Below are 16,330 nucleotides of genomic sequence, written 5' to 3'. Positions count from 1 at the left end.
AGTGAAGACTGCTAAAGATAGATTCCTCAAATTTTATTATAGTATTAACGGTTAATCTAATCTTGGATTGATTAAAATTTATTTTGAAACTGCAGTTCCTGCAGTCACACAATGAAGAAAATGTAAGACAAAATGAAAGATAAAAACATCTGGATTTCTTTGCTGTCTGCAGCATTGTTCTTGATGTCCACTGAAAAAAATAATTGTAAAAAACTCATAGAAATGAAAAAAAAAATATTTAAAAGGACTAGCCTTACAACATAAAAGAATCATTTTTTCCATTCAATAATTTCTGATTCTTGGAGATTGCCTGAACAAGTTCTTATAGTGTTGGTGGCAAAGTTTTTCTGAAGTGCTTTTGCCATTGCCTCCTTACTAGGGCGAAGTGAAAGTGACTGGCCCAGCTGACTTTGCATTTAAGGCAGACCTGGAATTAGATCTTTATCCATACAGTTTTTATGTGCATTACATAGATACAAAATGCTTGTAATATTTCTGCCTAGTGGAACAATAGTGGCCTTTGGAGAACAGCCTAAGATCTGGATTCAGGCCTAGCACCACATTCTGCCTAAGGTACATTAATCCAAACCAATGTTTTAAGTAAGGCAAGGCATATCTAAATTTGGTTCTGGTTCAAGCAACTCTAAGTTTTACAGCACCGTTACACAAATGTGGCCTCTGATATGTTAATAACAGAGCACTATAGCTTTAAATGCTGGGATGAAACCACAGGGGAGATATCTTGCCTTCACGTTGTCTTCTTGGGGAATTTAGTTGCCTTTTCTGGGTCTGACTGAACAGAGACCAATTTAATCTTATGGTTGGAGCATGTATACTTCCAACTTAGCTGGAACCAGAGCAGGACATCACAGAAAACTAGAAGTAACCTTATGGTGTTCGTGATGTTTGTGGCAATTTGTGTTGCTTCTTACCAATCATTTCCCAGCTATTTAATGGGCCCTGATTTTAGACAAATGATTCCAAGGTTAAATGATAATACAAAAATAAAAAATATGGTTAATTATTGTGCTAGGCATTGTAAAGCAGTGAGGTAAGGAGGACCAACAAAGAGGTTAGGAGTGAACTAATCATAGGCCATGTTCAGTACTGATGGCTAAAAGCATAATCCTAGTCCTTACAGATCACCAGCAAATTTAAAATTAATTTCATATGGACTTGTAGCATTACTTGATTCCCAGCAATGCTGGGAGAGTATATTAAATGCATATACTAAATATGTACTTAATACCTTTAAAATATAAATATATTATTAAAATATATTAAATTGTATTAAACAAATAAATATTACATACTCATTTAATTAAAGCTTATTTAAGTGGTTTTCTATTCTGTGTAATAGCTACTAGAAGTGGTGCTACAAACCAGTTTTGCTACACCTGGTGGATTGCTCTGTAGGACGCTAAGGGAATTATTGGCTGATGGTCTTTGTGAAATTTGGAAGAAATGAAGTGCCAGATGGAAGGGAGCAAAGATTCTTAGAAAGGGAAAGAAAGTTTCAAGAAAACAGAACAGTGCCATTGGTATCTGAGAAATGGTTTGGGCAGACGATTGATAGGTAAGCATCTTAAAAACAATGCGATAATTACTAGAATTTGGCAAGGATTAAGAACAAATTTTGCCAGTCTGAACTTAATTTTTCATTGATTAATCCTAGAGACATAATATTATAGCTTGACTTCAGAACAGCATTTGCAAAGCACCCTAAAATATGCTGAGAATTAAATATGAGTTGAATGGCATTATAATTAAGTGAATATAAGCTGAGCTTCATTAAAGTCTGCTCATCAAATTGGAGATTGCCATCTTGCAACAGTTCTTAGTCCTTTACTCTTCAATATTTTTGTGCAAGTGCGAAATGCTCATCAAAATAGAGGGAACTAAATTGGATAAGATAGCACAGATCCTAAATAATAGAAATAAAATCCTATTAAATAAAAACTCAGTTATTCAACGTTCTGGCTTTCAGGTCTCACTGGTCTTTAAGCTACCATAATTATCTGGGCTGGGTTCATAGAAATCAGTACTGTAGACTCTAATGTGTAAAAATAATAGAAAGAAATTAAACAAAAGGAAGTGCAAAGTGATTCACTAACAAAATGAACATTAAATGTAAAGCTATAGGATGGGGGCCATGCTACCTGGCTCCAGGATTACTTAATACCCAAAATATAATTTACAAATCACAATAGTTGTTCCAGTGCATCTTGTTCTGGTCCCATTGTTAATTTTTTTAAAAACATAACTCAAGATGGTGAACATATCTAATACTCCTCCCTCCTATTTTCCCCACAAAAAACACCCTATGAGGTGGAGTAGGCTCAGAGAGAATGACTGGAGTTTCTAGACTGATGCCTCAATAATGTCTTAGTGATGCCAGTAGACCAAAGAAACTGCAGCAGAACGAAACAAACATAGAAACTGACTCTTTTCAAAAAGAGATTCAATGGGCCAAGCTGATTCAAATCTGACAGGCAATCACACAGAAGGTTATGACATGGAAGAGAAGGAATTGAAACTGTAGGAAAGCAGATTGTAATGAATTGTAGAAAAAACTTTCTAATAGTAAAAGCAATTTGATGGCAGAACCTGTTACTAGAAGAGATTTCCCTTGGATGTTTCAATTGGAATTCTTATACTGAAAGGGTGGGGTAGATGCAGAGCCTTTCAACAAAAATAGGTGGCTTTATGCATTTATCAATAGTTCATAGAAAGAAGAGGTCATCTCTTCTAGTTTAAGAGAAGGTAATGCATTACTACAATTGTTTATGTCTGTGATACACACACGCACACACATATAATCTTACATTTCTTGTTCTTTACTATATACTATATTCTAAGATACATATATCTTCATTTGATTTACCTTATTTTTATTCTTTCTTTTCTGTACTTTTTACTTTTATTCTTTTCTAATTTGCATTAGTTTTTATTAAATATTACAATTAAAGTTGCTATTAAAAAGGTATTTTTCTACTTAAATTTAGAGCTGTATGCAGGTTTGTGTTTTCATTTTTCAATTTCAATTTTCATTTTATTTGGTTTTGCTGAACTTTGTATTGCAAAGTTCAAATACTGTGAAATATCACAAAGTATTAACAAAAATGGCATCTAATTATTATTTGTATTAATCTTTGTGACTATCTTTTTTAACTATCTTTTGCTCTTATAAGCTGCCCAGAATTGCTTAAGAGTTGCAGTCATGTAAATCTTTTAAATTAAAGACACTGTGTTGCATTTTTCCACAAAAGATTCAGTTACCAAGGCAATACATGCAAAAGCTGACTCTACTGGGCTTTTTTTTCCCCATAAAGGGCAACTCCTATGCATAAGAATGCTTTCTCTGTTAGAAAGATGTAATATGGAAGGCATAGAAACTTACATTGAAAAACAAGTTTTACAACTTTGAAAATTTAAAAGTAAGGCATAATTTGTTGTTCCTTTCCTGAATAGCCAGAAATATAACCCCACCAGCCCACCCTTTACAGGTTCAGTTTCTATTGGGACACAGAAAAAATACTGGATACTTCTACTGCCTTCATGATAACCTACAACAATATGAGCAATTTAAGCACAAAGCAAAATAAATAAATAACCCAAAAGCAAGTTTAACATTTACCAATATTCAACAATCAAACAACTAATTTGCAGGCCACCACCAGACTTCATTTATTCTTTACTTCCCTGCTTATTATGAATTTCAGCCTGCTTTCTGGTTCAAAGGACCCAAACACAAATATCAATTTGTGATAGGCAACTGCCTATTTTCAGGTTAGTGTGCTTTTGTTTTGTTTATAGGTAATGGATCTCCATGACAAAATAAATGTTGCACTCCACAGGTCTTTGGTCTGATCCAAGTAGATAAGGTTATTTCTAATTACATTTGACCTTCTAATCCGCTTCTCAATTCCTATTGCTTAATTTTCCCCCCATCTAATGCTTTGTGTGAAACATTCCCTCAGCAAATTGGCTTTGCCATTTCTCCCAGACCAACCACGTTGCTTTGCTATTTACATGTGTGCTCCTTTTTCAGTCCATTTATAGGGAGGCATTAAAAACAAGCCAAGACTTTACTGCCAAAGCGCACATAGCTTTCATGCTGTTTGAGTCTCTCTGGGATTTTTTTTTTTATAAATAAACATTCCTAGACTAACATGGACTCTGGCCTACTTCACCGATTTGTGTTAACTCAAAGAAAAAGTTCAGGTTTCCACACTGGAGATCAAACGTTTTGCATAATCTGTCTTCTCATATTACACAACAAATCCTATCATTCATAAACAAATGAAGGTGGTTTATTGGAATATAAGCAGCAAACAATCTACTGTCTCATCAACACAACAAGCTATGACTTTGTGGGTAACTAACACACCCAGCTGACTCATTTAGCACATGCAGGCACACACCTGCCCCAAAGCATTCATAATCCAAAGTAACTGCTCACAGGAAGACAAGAGATAATTGGGATCTGCTGACTCATTCCAGGGAGGCTTTAGAATCAGTAGCATAGATGCTAAACTGGGATCACTGAAATAGGGCATACTGGTGCTAGAAAATCTGAAAATGAGCCATCTCCATTACCTGTTGCTCCAGGAAGGGTGCTAATTGTATTACGATTATATTAACATGAGATTGTATGTTATACTGGGTCAATAAGACCATGTACTAGTTTGGTTTAACTATTTTGTTTTCATTTTTCCAAAGATGGTGTACTAATCTAAACTCAATTTATTAAAATATCATGTTTTATGGTTGAAATACTGGATTAGGACTAGGAAAACCCAAATTCAATGCCTCCCACAGGATTAGAAGCTCCAGGTAACTTTGGGCCAGTCAGATTAATCTATTTTATGTGGGCTTCAGTGAAAAGATAAAATAAGAGTCTACATATACTAACTTAGCTCCTAGAGGAAAGGCAGGACATAAATTTAATAAACAATTTTCTATCTGCAGATTACAATTACATTCCACTTAAAAAAAAGGGACTGACCCTAATGTCAAGCACACCTTTTCTCCTCCATTCTTTATTTTTTTTTAACTAATGTGCTTTAAAATTTAAATTTTGCAACCTTTGTATTAGCCTATTAAAGAAATTGCCTTAAGATGAATTTTCAGTTCATAATGTGTTACCTAGAGAACTGAACCCTAAGAAACATTTACCTTCTAGATAGCAGCATAGTTTCAAACAACTGAAGCCATCAGATTTTCGTTTCAAGAGTCCCTCACCCCATATGACTGTCTGAAGCAATATTTGGCATAAGGGTTCTGTAGAACAATTATTAGATTTACCTTCAGATGCAACAGCCTAGTAAATTCCATGGCATATCCTACATATGTAGACTTTAGAATTCTAACCTTTTCAGATAACTGTTCACAGAACTACAGCAATAGCAGAGGTGCCCCAAACAATTATCACAGGAAAAAAGCACCATTATATTTCATAAAGGAAATCTTAATTGTCACAGTCTCACATTGAAATCATTCTTCATTCCAAAACATTTGTATTTTGAAATATCAACCTTCACGCTATTTGACTTCCACTCTTCCATTATCTGAATAGAGATAAGAATTACAGGTAACAATGGAATTCTCCAAGATCCACTCACAAAAATCTTGAAATCTGCAGTGACTCCTAGCTTGCAGAAGACGTTTAACCATAGTTAAATTACTCAATTTTCTGGCTTTCTGGCCTCACTGGTCTTTAATTATCTGGGCTGGGTTCATATAAGTCAGTACTGTAAACTCAAATGCATATTTCAGTGAGTTGTGCAAACACATTTGAGAAACAAGAAATACACCATCCAGAAAGTACTTACCCTGAAGATCATTTAATATACTATCTGAAGATAGGGTTCTTATACTGCAAGGATCATCTAAAGAGAAGGCTCCTTTAAAACTATTACAGGAATGGATGGGAGAGTCAAAATAATTGGCTCAGCCATGTGACGGCTTCTATCTGACCTTGGCAGATTCTGAAATATCTGAAATACCTAAACCGATGACTCTTGTTTAGTCTTTTGATAGATAGGCAATACGCAAGAAAGTAAATAGGGCTCTGGATTAGACCCAGATTAAAAATCTCCAGAAAGCAATGGTTACTGAGTGCGACGAACATTGCATGGATGTATCCAGAAGGTCACCTCTCTTTAAAAAAGCCTTTCTCCTTTTACGTCCATTACACTTCTTTTCTACGTTATCCGTTGGATCTTAGAACAGAATAGCCACAAAATGAAAGCAGAGCTTAGAACGGTTTTTGGAGAGAGAGAAAAAATACCCCTCGGCAAAACTTACCAGCACCTGGAAAGAGAATTCACATGCTTATATATCTTATGCTACTCAAGAGATGCCCACTTCTCCACATCCCTTGTGACATTTCCCTCACCCCACTCCTCCATTTGCGGAAGGCCTTCCTCCCTCGAGCAATTAAAGACCGAGCCCAGCGTTCTGCCGTGTACAGCAAGGCCTTTCGGCCGGAGGTCACTCTTACCCATCCGAAGCCATTTATCTGAAAGAAAGCAGCATATCCTCACCGCCTTCCCTGCAATTCAGTGGGAAAGCGCTTGCCGGAAGCACGCAGGTCAGCGTTGCATAAAGCCCGTCTTGCATTGGTTCGACCGCTAAGGCCGACCTCGCTCGCTTTCCCCATTTCCTCCCTTCCCCCCTCCCCAGTTTTTGAGCAAAACCAGCCAATGGACGGAGCCTGGGGCGGAGGTGGGGTGGGGGGGTGGAAATCCCCGCGGAAAGCGATGCCCAATGCTTTGGATCCTATGCAAAACTGTTAAGATGGCCTTCTAAGTCAACGACCAAGACAGCGCACAAGGGCAGCAACGGTAACCACCCCACGAAAGATGCGCATTAAGCCCCCTACAAAAAGGAATTTACCCTATTCGCGATGAACCTACCAAGAGGAAAAAAAAAAAGGCTACGCCTGCGCAGACGTCCCGGCCTGTTACCTACCCATTCTCTCCTCCCCGGGCGAAGCGAGGCGCATGCGCACTGCCGCCAATTGAACGGACGGCGGGGGAAGGCCCGGGGGGATCTCAGAGGCCAATCCGTGACGAGGGGGCGTGGCGTGTGTCAGTCGGGAGGGAGGGCGGGGCTCCGTCGCCTTCCGTGAAACGGTGCCGGAGCCATTCGAGGCCCGGCGGGGCGAGGAGCCGGAGCGCGAGCGGGGTGGGCGGGACGGGCCGAGGCCCGCGGCGGCTGGTGTTCGCTCTGGGGAGGGCGGCGGCAGGATCCAAGGCCCGGCCCTCCGAGAAACAACATGGTGTCGTGCATCATTTCCCGGGTCGTCGTGTAAGTAAGCGGGGGGAAGGAGAAGGGGTGCCGGGATGGCAGCGGCCGCTGTGAGCCGATCGCGAGGGGAAGGAAGGAAGGAAGGACGGACGAGCCTCTTCTTCGCGGGCCCTTCCCGCTGGAGCCTCTCGCCAGCGTGGCTCGTGGGGCGCATTCCCGGGAAAGTGAGGGAGCCGGCGGCTACTCCCAAGCATCCCTTCCTGGGCGAGGACCCCCGCCGGTTGGTGGCAAGGATGTCCCGGGGCCCCTGCTTGGGTGCTGCTCCCGGAGGCGCCTGGAAGCGGTGCCTCTTCCGCCGGGCCCGTTGGGGGGGGGGGGAAAGGCCCGCGAGGCCCCATTGGTGGATGGAGGCAAAGCGGGAGGGGGCACTTGCATGCTTCTCTTCTTAGCCACGGTGCACAAGGGGGCCTGCCGTTGCCTCCCCCCCCCCCTTTTGGGGCGGGCGGGGGGCTTGACCAGTCTACCCAGTTTGGCATAATGTTTAAGGTATTGGAGCCAGCTGAGTGCGCTTGGGACTCTCTCTCAGCCCAGCCGACCAGAAAGAGGCCAGAATACTTCTTCACCGACCTTGAATTATACAAAATAAAGCAAGATATATATATATATAGTAATATTCTACACCTGTGGGATTTCCTGGTGGCTCCCCATCCAAGCATTAATCAGGGCCAGCCTCATTTAGTTTTCTGAGATGATCCAAAGTCAGCTGTTGTCATTGTTGTGGAGTCCTTGGTGTTTGTTTTCACAGTTCGTTTGCACACATTTCATTCCCAGCTTGGGTGACACCATCAGTACTCACTGATTAATTCGTACTGATATTGACCAATCGGATAATGAAACATCTCCAAACAGTCAAGCTCAGAGAACGTCAAGAACTCTACCGTTCAATCCTGAACTACATACTTTTTTTTCCTGTCGGTTGTCATTCTTCCTTTTGCTTTAAACTAACTCTATGTTTTTATAGACGCTTGCTGCAATTAGCTGATAGGGGACACTCAATTATGGGCAACTTGATGTTGAGACCAAGCCTGCACAACAGGTAGAAGGGAAGGGGCTATGTTGATAAGTGGAAGATAATTGTTGGCTGCAAAGGAATACCCAGGGGACACAGTGACCAGCTCATTGCTGGTTAGCATTAACAGGGGCAGTGCTGGATCTGGCAGTGGATGATGAGGTTTGGAGCTGCTCAGGAGCACATCTTTAGGAGGATGATAAATTTATTACTTTAAAAAAAAATGGTGAGCCATACAAGCCTCCTGGGGTGGAGAGGTGTCCCATACTATGCAGGCCTGGTCTATATGTATCGTTGAAAGAGGATTTTAGTCTGTGCTAGTGAGATGTGAAAGTAAGATAAGTTTGAATTCATGATGTTGCAGTAATTAATACACATTTAGATCTTCAGATTTATGAAAACTCTTTGTTAGCATAATGATAGAGATGTTAAGCAATTGGCAATAATGCATCTTAACCCTTTGGGCCCCCAATGTTTCTTCCTATCCTCTTAACTTTTATATACTTTTCAAGTAATAGTAAATAGTAATTATGTATTGCTATTTCCTAATGAATCTTACAATATCTGAAGTAATGATAGGACAGATTCTAGAAGTGATGCTATTATGGTACTTAAAGCAATAGAAGAAATTGAAGCCCTGTACAAATTAAATAGTGGCTTTAATTCTTGGTAATGGATTTGGACATTAAAACTGTCATCACGTAAATGGAAAAAACTGTAGTCGTACATGGTCTAGCAACCTTGGCACTCTGATTGGCTATGGCATTTATTCTGTGCTGGTTACAGAGAACCGACATCTTGTACAATGTTTGTGTTCTTATGTGCACAATTTTTACACTGCAGCAGCAGCACCAAAAAGAATCCTTTAAAAAAAACAAAACTTCAGATTTTATTTTATATTAATCACAAAGATTATGTGATTCATGTGAAAGGAACTTACACTTAAAGTGAAGAAGCTTCCTCTGTTATAATCAAGGCATTTTGAGCCTTGAAATTATATGAGCAAGTAATTAAGTGATAAGTTCCTGTTTCTTGGAAACATATACTGAAGTAATGCATGTTCCAGACATTGAAAATTTTGCAGTGATGAATCCAGGGTGGAAATTCTTGAGCAATCCAAAGCTAATAGTGTTATAATTTTAAAAGGCTTTGGAATTGGCACCATTGTAAACCCTGATATGCTTGAAACATTTCAAAATAAATAAATACATTCTCATGAAACCGATATTTAGTTGTATGATAATCTTTTCTCCAAAGATATATTTGAAGAAAAAAGAGTAGAACACCGCTATCAAGCTAGAGTCAAAATCTGTATAAAGGAAGAGAGTTGACCCCCGGCCAAAAGGATGTAAAACCAGACATGAATCTATAGGCAAGGGACAACTAAGATATGGAAATAGTATGGCATTTGGGACAACTTGTGCCAGATTGGCAAATAGCCATATTCTGGCTTCTGTGAAAAGATGGAGACTGGCTAAAGAATCAATTAGAGAACAAAGCCAAAATTGGATATCGAAATAGCCATTTGGAAGAAATAATTTACTAAGGAAAATTGTTCTAATGAACCATGAATAGGTTCCGTTTATTTCGGTAAATGCTGATTATGTACTATACCTCATGTGTTCTTGGAAAATCAAGGGATGCTATTAATAATAGAAAGTTAAAAGATACTGCTGAAAAATGTGATTGCTAAGATTATTTAGTTGCAGATATTCAGAAATCCCTATTCAGGAGATGTAATGTATTTCCAAAGTGTTTATTTTGTATTCCCATGGAGTAGCACTAAGATAATATAAAGTACAGGTATCAGCATCTTTCTTATGCTTACCTATGGAATACTCATCTGAAGATTTTATATGTACTACTTTACTTTTAGTGGGATTCTTTTTCAGATGTTCAGAATTAGATGATGTAACCCAAGTATTTGCTTTGTTAAGGTTCATGCAAAATTCTGGGCTGCATCAATCACACTTGGTAGATAATCTTTCCCTCTGAAATTATAAAGGGTAGTAAGCCTTTGTATGTAAACTGTACAATGTCTACTTTCATGAATTTACAAATGGAAAAAGATCTATTCATAGCTGTCCTGTATACAAATCACACTGGCCTTATTTAATTAAGCCACAGACACAATTCTAATGGATAGAATGATCCGTTTCTACATCCTGTTAATAGTAAAAAAAAAGTTTAAGAGATTTTTTAAAGTGAGATGTTTTGAACTGAATCCATTAAATTATAAGTAGAAATACAATTGGAAGATACAATAAAATATTGAATTCCATTATATGCTGAAATTGAGGCTGGTTGTGTGTGGAGGGAGAACCTCTTTGTTACGTAATGTTTGCAGTTCATTTGTTTTTATTGTGCAATTGCAGCATTCAATGTTAAAAACATTTACATCTTTTTTCTCACAATGAGTTCTAATACAACAATAAAGAATTAAAGATTAATTATTCAGATATTGAAGGTTGAACTGTTAGAATCAAGATCAACATATTTTCATTATCTCAATCACTCTGTAGAAATAAATATGCAGACATATTCTCTTTTCGGTGATTGATATGCAGCAGCCACCAAAATATTTGCATTTGACCTGTGGTCATAATTTCTGCAATCCTGAAGACAGATTATTGTATTTTTCTCTTGTGAGTTCTGTAACTTTTTCCATCTGCTTACCCATTAATCATAAAAAGTCTATGATTTCAATTGTATATGTGACTTCAAAATTTTCTATATTATTGTATACAAAACCTAGTCCAAAATGTTCTGATTCTTAAATATCCACTAAATATGGTAAAATTGTTGGTTACCTTTGAAGAATTTTTATACATTGTAACCAATTTTTCCATTGACATTACCAATGATACATCATAGTATAAACATTCTCTTTATAATTGTAACACACCGGTAGTCCTTGACCTACAAGCATAAAGAGCCAGTCCATTACTCAGCAAGCGATGACTTTAGAGGAGTCCTAGCTAGATCCTGAAAGCAGTCAAACGGTAAAAATGTTTCTAAGGAGCAGGTTGCTCCGTGCAGCTGAGCTTTTTGAGCCAAATTTTTCTTCAGCCCCTCAACACACGCTGCAAAAAGATTCTTTGGTTTCTTCCTTTATTCCAGGAGTCCCCAATCCTCAGGCTGCAGCCCACTACTGGGCTGCAGCCTGTTAGACACCGGTCCACGTGAGTGATTGGCAAGCACATGCACGAAACTTCACTGGCGCAAGCAGAGGGTGCTTGAGCAGATGGGTGGGTGTTTGTGCTCTGTTCAAGCACCCTCCGCTCACACAAGTGGAGCATCAGTTGAGTGGAGCCAGCGCCTGTCAGTTACGCACAAAGTTCCATTCATGTGAATGGAGGGCGCGCATGCCCACGGCTCACACCGACGGAGCTATACATGCATGTGTGCACCTGCCACTTGCACCATCATTCCTTGTGCTGGGCCGGGCCTGACCATCAAAGTAGAAAGGTTGAGGACTGCTGCTGTCACTCGTCAAGGCATGCAGTAAATTATGCAAATGCGGTTTTAGAAAGGGATTGGGGTTGGAGGATAGCGGTGGAGAGAGTTTAATTTCAGCATCTAATAGAGAATTAACAAGCCTTATCTCCCCCCCCCCCCATTCCAAGCCTTTTTTTTCTTTTTTCTTTATTGAAGAAATGGGGGGTTCTGGAGAAGGGAGGGGTTTAAGCAAGGAAAAGATTTTGAGAGGTTCCTCCTGAAGTTGCCGCCTTTGCACGTAGGTAGTTGGCTTCTCCAAAACCTAGAAAGAGCTAGTCGTTGTTCGTAGTCCACCCATGGCAAGCTGGTCTAGTCAGAAAGCTCCCAAAGCAGCCGTCCTTTCTGCAAGATATTATTGGAGCACCGAAAATGGTAGCTGCTTCCAGGAGGCATGGGGAGCAGGCCCAAGCCCTGAGGGGTCCCAGCAGTTGGGGATGGGGGAGAAATGTGAAAGGGCTGTTGCGGCATCCTTGTGGTCGGTTGTAAGGCCAAATGCAGCGCGCATGCTGCAACTGGGTTAACTTTAAAATGGGATTGTGTGTAGCTTTGCGGGGGTGGGGTGGGGGGACCTGTTGTAATTTCAAATGCTTGTTAAATGACCTTGTATTTTGAGGAACACCGATAATATAATTTCTATCCATTGATATGAATATTCTTCTACCATTAGCTCATCTCTTGTTTTTATTCTACATTCTTCTTGATACAATTCTAATATATCAGAATAAGTCAACCATTTGTGTTTAGTAATCATTTTTCTTCTATAAAATGATTCCTGTGCTAAGCACTATAAAGGTAATTTCAGGCAGTCTATCTGTTCCATATTCTTAATAGGGTATGTCTAATGAAATGATTTTTAAAATCTATAACCTTAGTTTTATCATACCGTAGATTACCATGTCACCCAAATCTCAGATCAGATCCTTCTAACTCCAAAAGCATCCTGTTTCTTAGCAACATCCTTTCTTTCATCCAGACCAAACAGCAGGCTGCAAAATATAATTTCAGTTCAGGTAAGACAAATCCTCTTTCTTTGGCATCTTGTAACACCTTATATTTAAATTCATGGTTTCCCACTGCCATATACGTCTAGATATGTCTTTCTGCCATTGTCTAAATGATATATCAGATGTCAAAAATAATATTGTCTGAAATAAAAATAACATTCTAGGAAAGACATCTTAATCACCCTTCAACACACTTCTCTTCAACAATTATAATTTGCTCTTTCCTTTATCTCTCTTCTGCAAAGAACTCAGCTTTCCTCTATCCGTTTTTGCTCTCCATAGACCTGAAGAAGTGCCATCTTCTGTTCACTTCTAGGAGTCTTTTGATAGTGATCTGGAGCTCTCTCCCTCACTTCCATTCTTTGGTCTTCTTTTCAGCAACGGTATTCTAGCAATTTCATTTCACTAGAAGGATTTTAAAACAGAAAGGGTTAATTGAGGTCAGTATAAACTCCCTTTAGGCTTGTCCAGGAAATCTTCACCTCTCCCTCCTCAATTCATCAAAATGGGATAACAAATCAACTAAACTTTTGTACTTTCCAGCCTGCAGGGAGGGCTTTGAGGTCAATTGTTTAAGTATATATTTGATTGATTTATATAATTACCATCTTACAAATTGTGACTCTAGAGTCTAGACAATTTACACAGAATTTAGAACAGTACAGTTCACAAAGTAGTGGAGTTTCACGGACATGCCACGGTGAGCGCATGACTATCTGTACCACTGCATCTGACCAATTGTGACTTCTGGTTGGCTCCAAGAACAGCCTCACATGGATTAGTATTAGTCCCAATGGGAAGTGGCCGGGGCATAGGTGATTGTGAGCAGGCCTCTTATCCAGGAATGGGCGTAATTGATACACAAAATGAAGTTGTGCAAAGGTTCTCTGTCAACGGCTGTCACCTGTTTCTCAAACTGTGAGTCAGCAAGAACCCCCAAGTTTTGAAATAGTTTTTTTCTGAGTGGAGCCCCATCCAGAACCAAACATGGAAGGTCCAAACGATCATAAAACTCCGAGTCACTTGGTCTGGCCTGGGTTAACATGAAGCATATTCTTTCCCATCCATATGTTGGCAGCACCCAGACACTGGAATAATCTAGGCAGCATCACTTGATTTAGTTGGGGTTGAGAAATATAGCATACTAATTGAATCCTGTGCTGAAAAATGTTATCCTCTAGTAGCTTTGTGTAAATGTTAAATAGGATCACTGAGCTCTGGAACTTCATAAAATTAGGATCTAGACATCTTTCCCTCACCAACACTGACTAAAATTGGCTGAAGAAGAAGGTGGAGAACAATTGCAACAACGTGGCCCCATTCCTAACCTTTAAAGGTACCATGATTTTGAAATCCATTGAGACATCAGGGAAGACCAGAATAGGTGCACTGCCTCCATCTCAGTGCTGCCAAATGTCATTTATAAGTACAATCAATATTACCTCAATGTATTTCTCATCTTCGAATCTGACTTTAAAAGATCTAGATAGTCTGTTTCCACCCGGGCCTTATGTTTTGTGGCTTTTATTGCCACGAGTAATCTTTAATGAAGGTTCTTATTTATGCTTGATTGGTTTTGCTCTTTGTTTTCCTCCAATGATGTTATAGGTGTGTCTTCTGCTACTTTGTCTCTTGGGATCCTTCTGGGATCTGTAAGGGAGAATACATAGAGGTGTGATTCTGCCTTAAGGCCATCGCTACCATCATCTTGTTTTGAGCAACGATCCATACATTAGAGCCTCAGGACCCACTCAGGTTCCCTCTGAAATCCAGCAGGGTCCATGGGACACCTGATCAGACCAGTTGAACAAGTTCTTTCTCCCTGTGGCAGGAAGTAGCTACAAAGGATTCCAAGGCCACGTGGGAGTAACTTGACCATGACATATAAACAATCGTAATATACTCTGCTCCAAGACAAATACCAGATCTGACGTTTGAACTCAACTGTGACTTCAGCTCTCAATAATCTGGTCGGTTATCATGATGACTATTATCTCCAAAGTCACCTTCAACCCTGTATCCAGTAAAGGCAGATTCATTGAGTCCCCTCGTACACAAGTATTCATGCTGAATATTCATAAAGTGCAAATTTTTACAAAATAGAAAATGGGGAAAAATATTGATAGTACGTGAAATTATCATCACACACACACACACCAATGCTTTCATTTAAGATGTTATGGAGATGGATCTTGTTATTGGGTAAAGTAAACCAAAAATTTGACATTTCCTGATGGAGCAGTGTAGAAGCTGCTTAAAACTGCTATTTGGCTTTGATTAAGAAAATACGTTGCTTCTTTCGTTACCACTTTTATTCTCTTGGAAAGGTATATTGCTATATTACACGCAATGAATAATTTAGTCTGGCTTCTAGATGGCTAACGTGGGTAGGGCCTAGTGTCAGAACATGTTGGAGATTAATATAAATAGGTTATGAGTTTATTACTTTACATGCAGTCCAGCTTTAATAAACTATTGAATACATTTGCTCTAAACCTGTTTTTCTACAGTCATAGAAGCCTTAGGAAATACTTGAAAGAGTTGGGCTGCTGCCAACTCCTGTTTTGAATTGAAAACAACCATCTGCTGATTTAAAGCATAGTTCACTGGGCTACCATGGAAACCGTGTTAAATAGAAGCTTAGCAATTTAAGTTTAGAAAAACAAAACCCTTATTGGAAAGATGTTAACTTTTAAAAATCCTGAAATGCTAGTAAAATTATAATGGATTTTCGGGTGGATGTGTCTATGGAGATTCTCAGTCATCCAGGTCATGGTTGTCACAAAGATATTTTGTCAAAAGGCAACTGGACTTTCTTTGTTTTTCCTTGAAGATGTTTTGCTTCTCATCCGAGAAGCTTCTTCAGTTCGATGGATATATTTTCCTGTTAAAAAAGAATAATGGTATACTTTTTCTTATGGATAACTTCTTAGGGAACTTATGGAACTCTTGCCTTGGGCAGAGGGTTGGATTAGAAGACCTCCAAAATTCCTTCCTTCCTTCCTTCCTTCCTTCCTTCCTTCCTTCCTTCCTTCCTTCCTTCCTTCCTTCCCCCTCCCTCCCTCCTTCTCTCCCTCCCATTCAAGGTTGGTTGGAAAACAATCCAATAGGAATAACGTCTTCATGAAGGGGAGTTTGTGGATCTAGTTTAACCTTTTCAGACAACCAACAATGGTCAGTACTGATTATGCCTAGGAAGAAGAGGAAGTTTGCCTATATAGATCCAGTAAGGCATAAGACTCATCTCATATACATACACTTATCAGGTTGCAGTAAGGATCCAGTATTTTTCCTGGCTCATTGTTTCTAAAAGATTCTGAAATCTTATTCAGTGTCTACAACTAGTTTCTATCCATTTACTTTGAACTGGGGCAGGTGTTTCTTGGAACAAAAGATTTATTGGCTGTTGATATGTGGGTTCTCTCTCCTTTATGGTTAAATATAACCTGTAAGTTAAAAGGATATAGGTGTGGTGCTTTACACCAGTGGTTCTTAACCTGGGCGA

At 39.3% G+C, this 16,330-nt stretch overlaps 2 protein-coding genes across 4 annotated transcripts in view; one reads left to right on the top strand and one right to left on the bottom strand.

The window, feature by feature from the left end:
* JMJD1C (jumonji domain containing 1C) overlaps positions 1 to 6,999 on the bottom strand; it is a 115,458-nt gene extending 108,459 nt beyond the window's left edge. Inside the window, exon 1 of one of the 3 annotated variants that reach the window (XM_087932093.1) lies at positions 6,901 to 6,999. The gene's annotated coding sequence lies outside the window, so the exon portion shown is untranslated. Of the gene's footprint in view, positions 1 to 6,548; positions 6,645 to 6,900 lie in introns of those variants that run through there. The other 2 variants (XM_026714579.2, XM_087932094.1) reach the window with 2 other exon arrangements.
* Positions 7,000 to 7,072: 73 nt separating this feature from the next.
* Positions 7,073 to 16,330, top strand: part of REEP3 (receptor accessory protein 3) — a 44,072-nt gene continuing 34,814 nt past the window's right edge. Inside the window, exon 1 of the mRNA XM_026714491.2 lies at positions 7,073 to 7,314. Coding sequence (XP_026570276.1) covers positions 7,283 to 7,314 — 32 coding nt within the window. The 5' untranslated portion in view covers positions 7,073 to 7,282. The remainder of the gene's footprint in view (positions 7,315 to 16,330) is intronic.

The sequence above is a fragment of the Pseudonaja textilis genome, chromosome 4 (genome assembly GCF_049901715.1).
Source record: "Pseudonaja textilis isolate UNSWEBS1 chromosome 4, rPseTex1.2, whole genome shotgun sequence".
In the NCBI taxonomy this organism is placed as follows: Eukaryota; Metazoa; Chordata; class Lepidosauria; order Squamata; family Elapidae; genus Pseudonaja; species Pseudonaja textilis.
The sequence above is the reverse complement of the archived record's forward strand: the minus strand, read 5'-3'. Positions and strand labels throughout refer to the sequence as shown.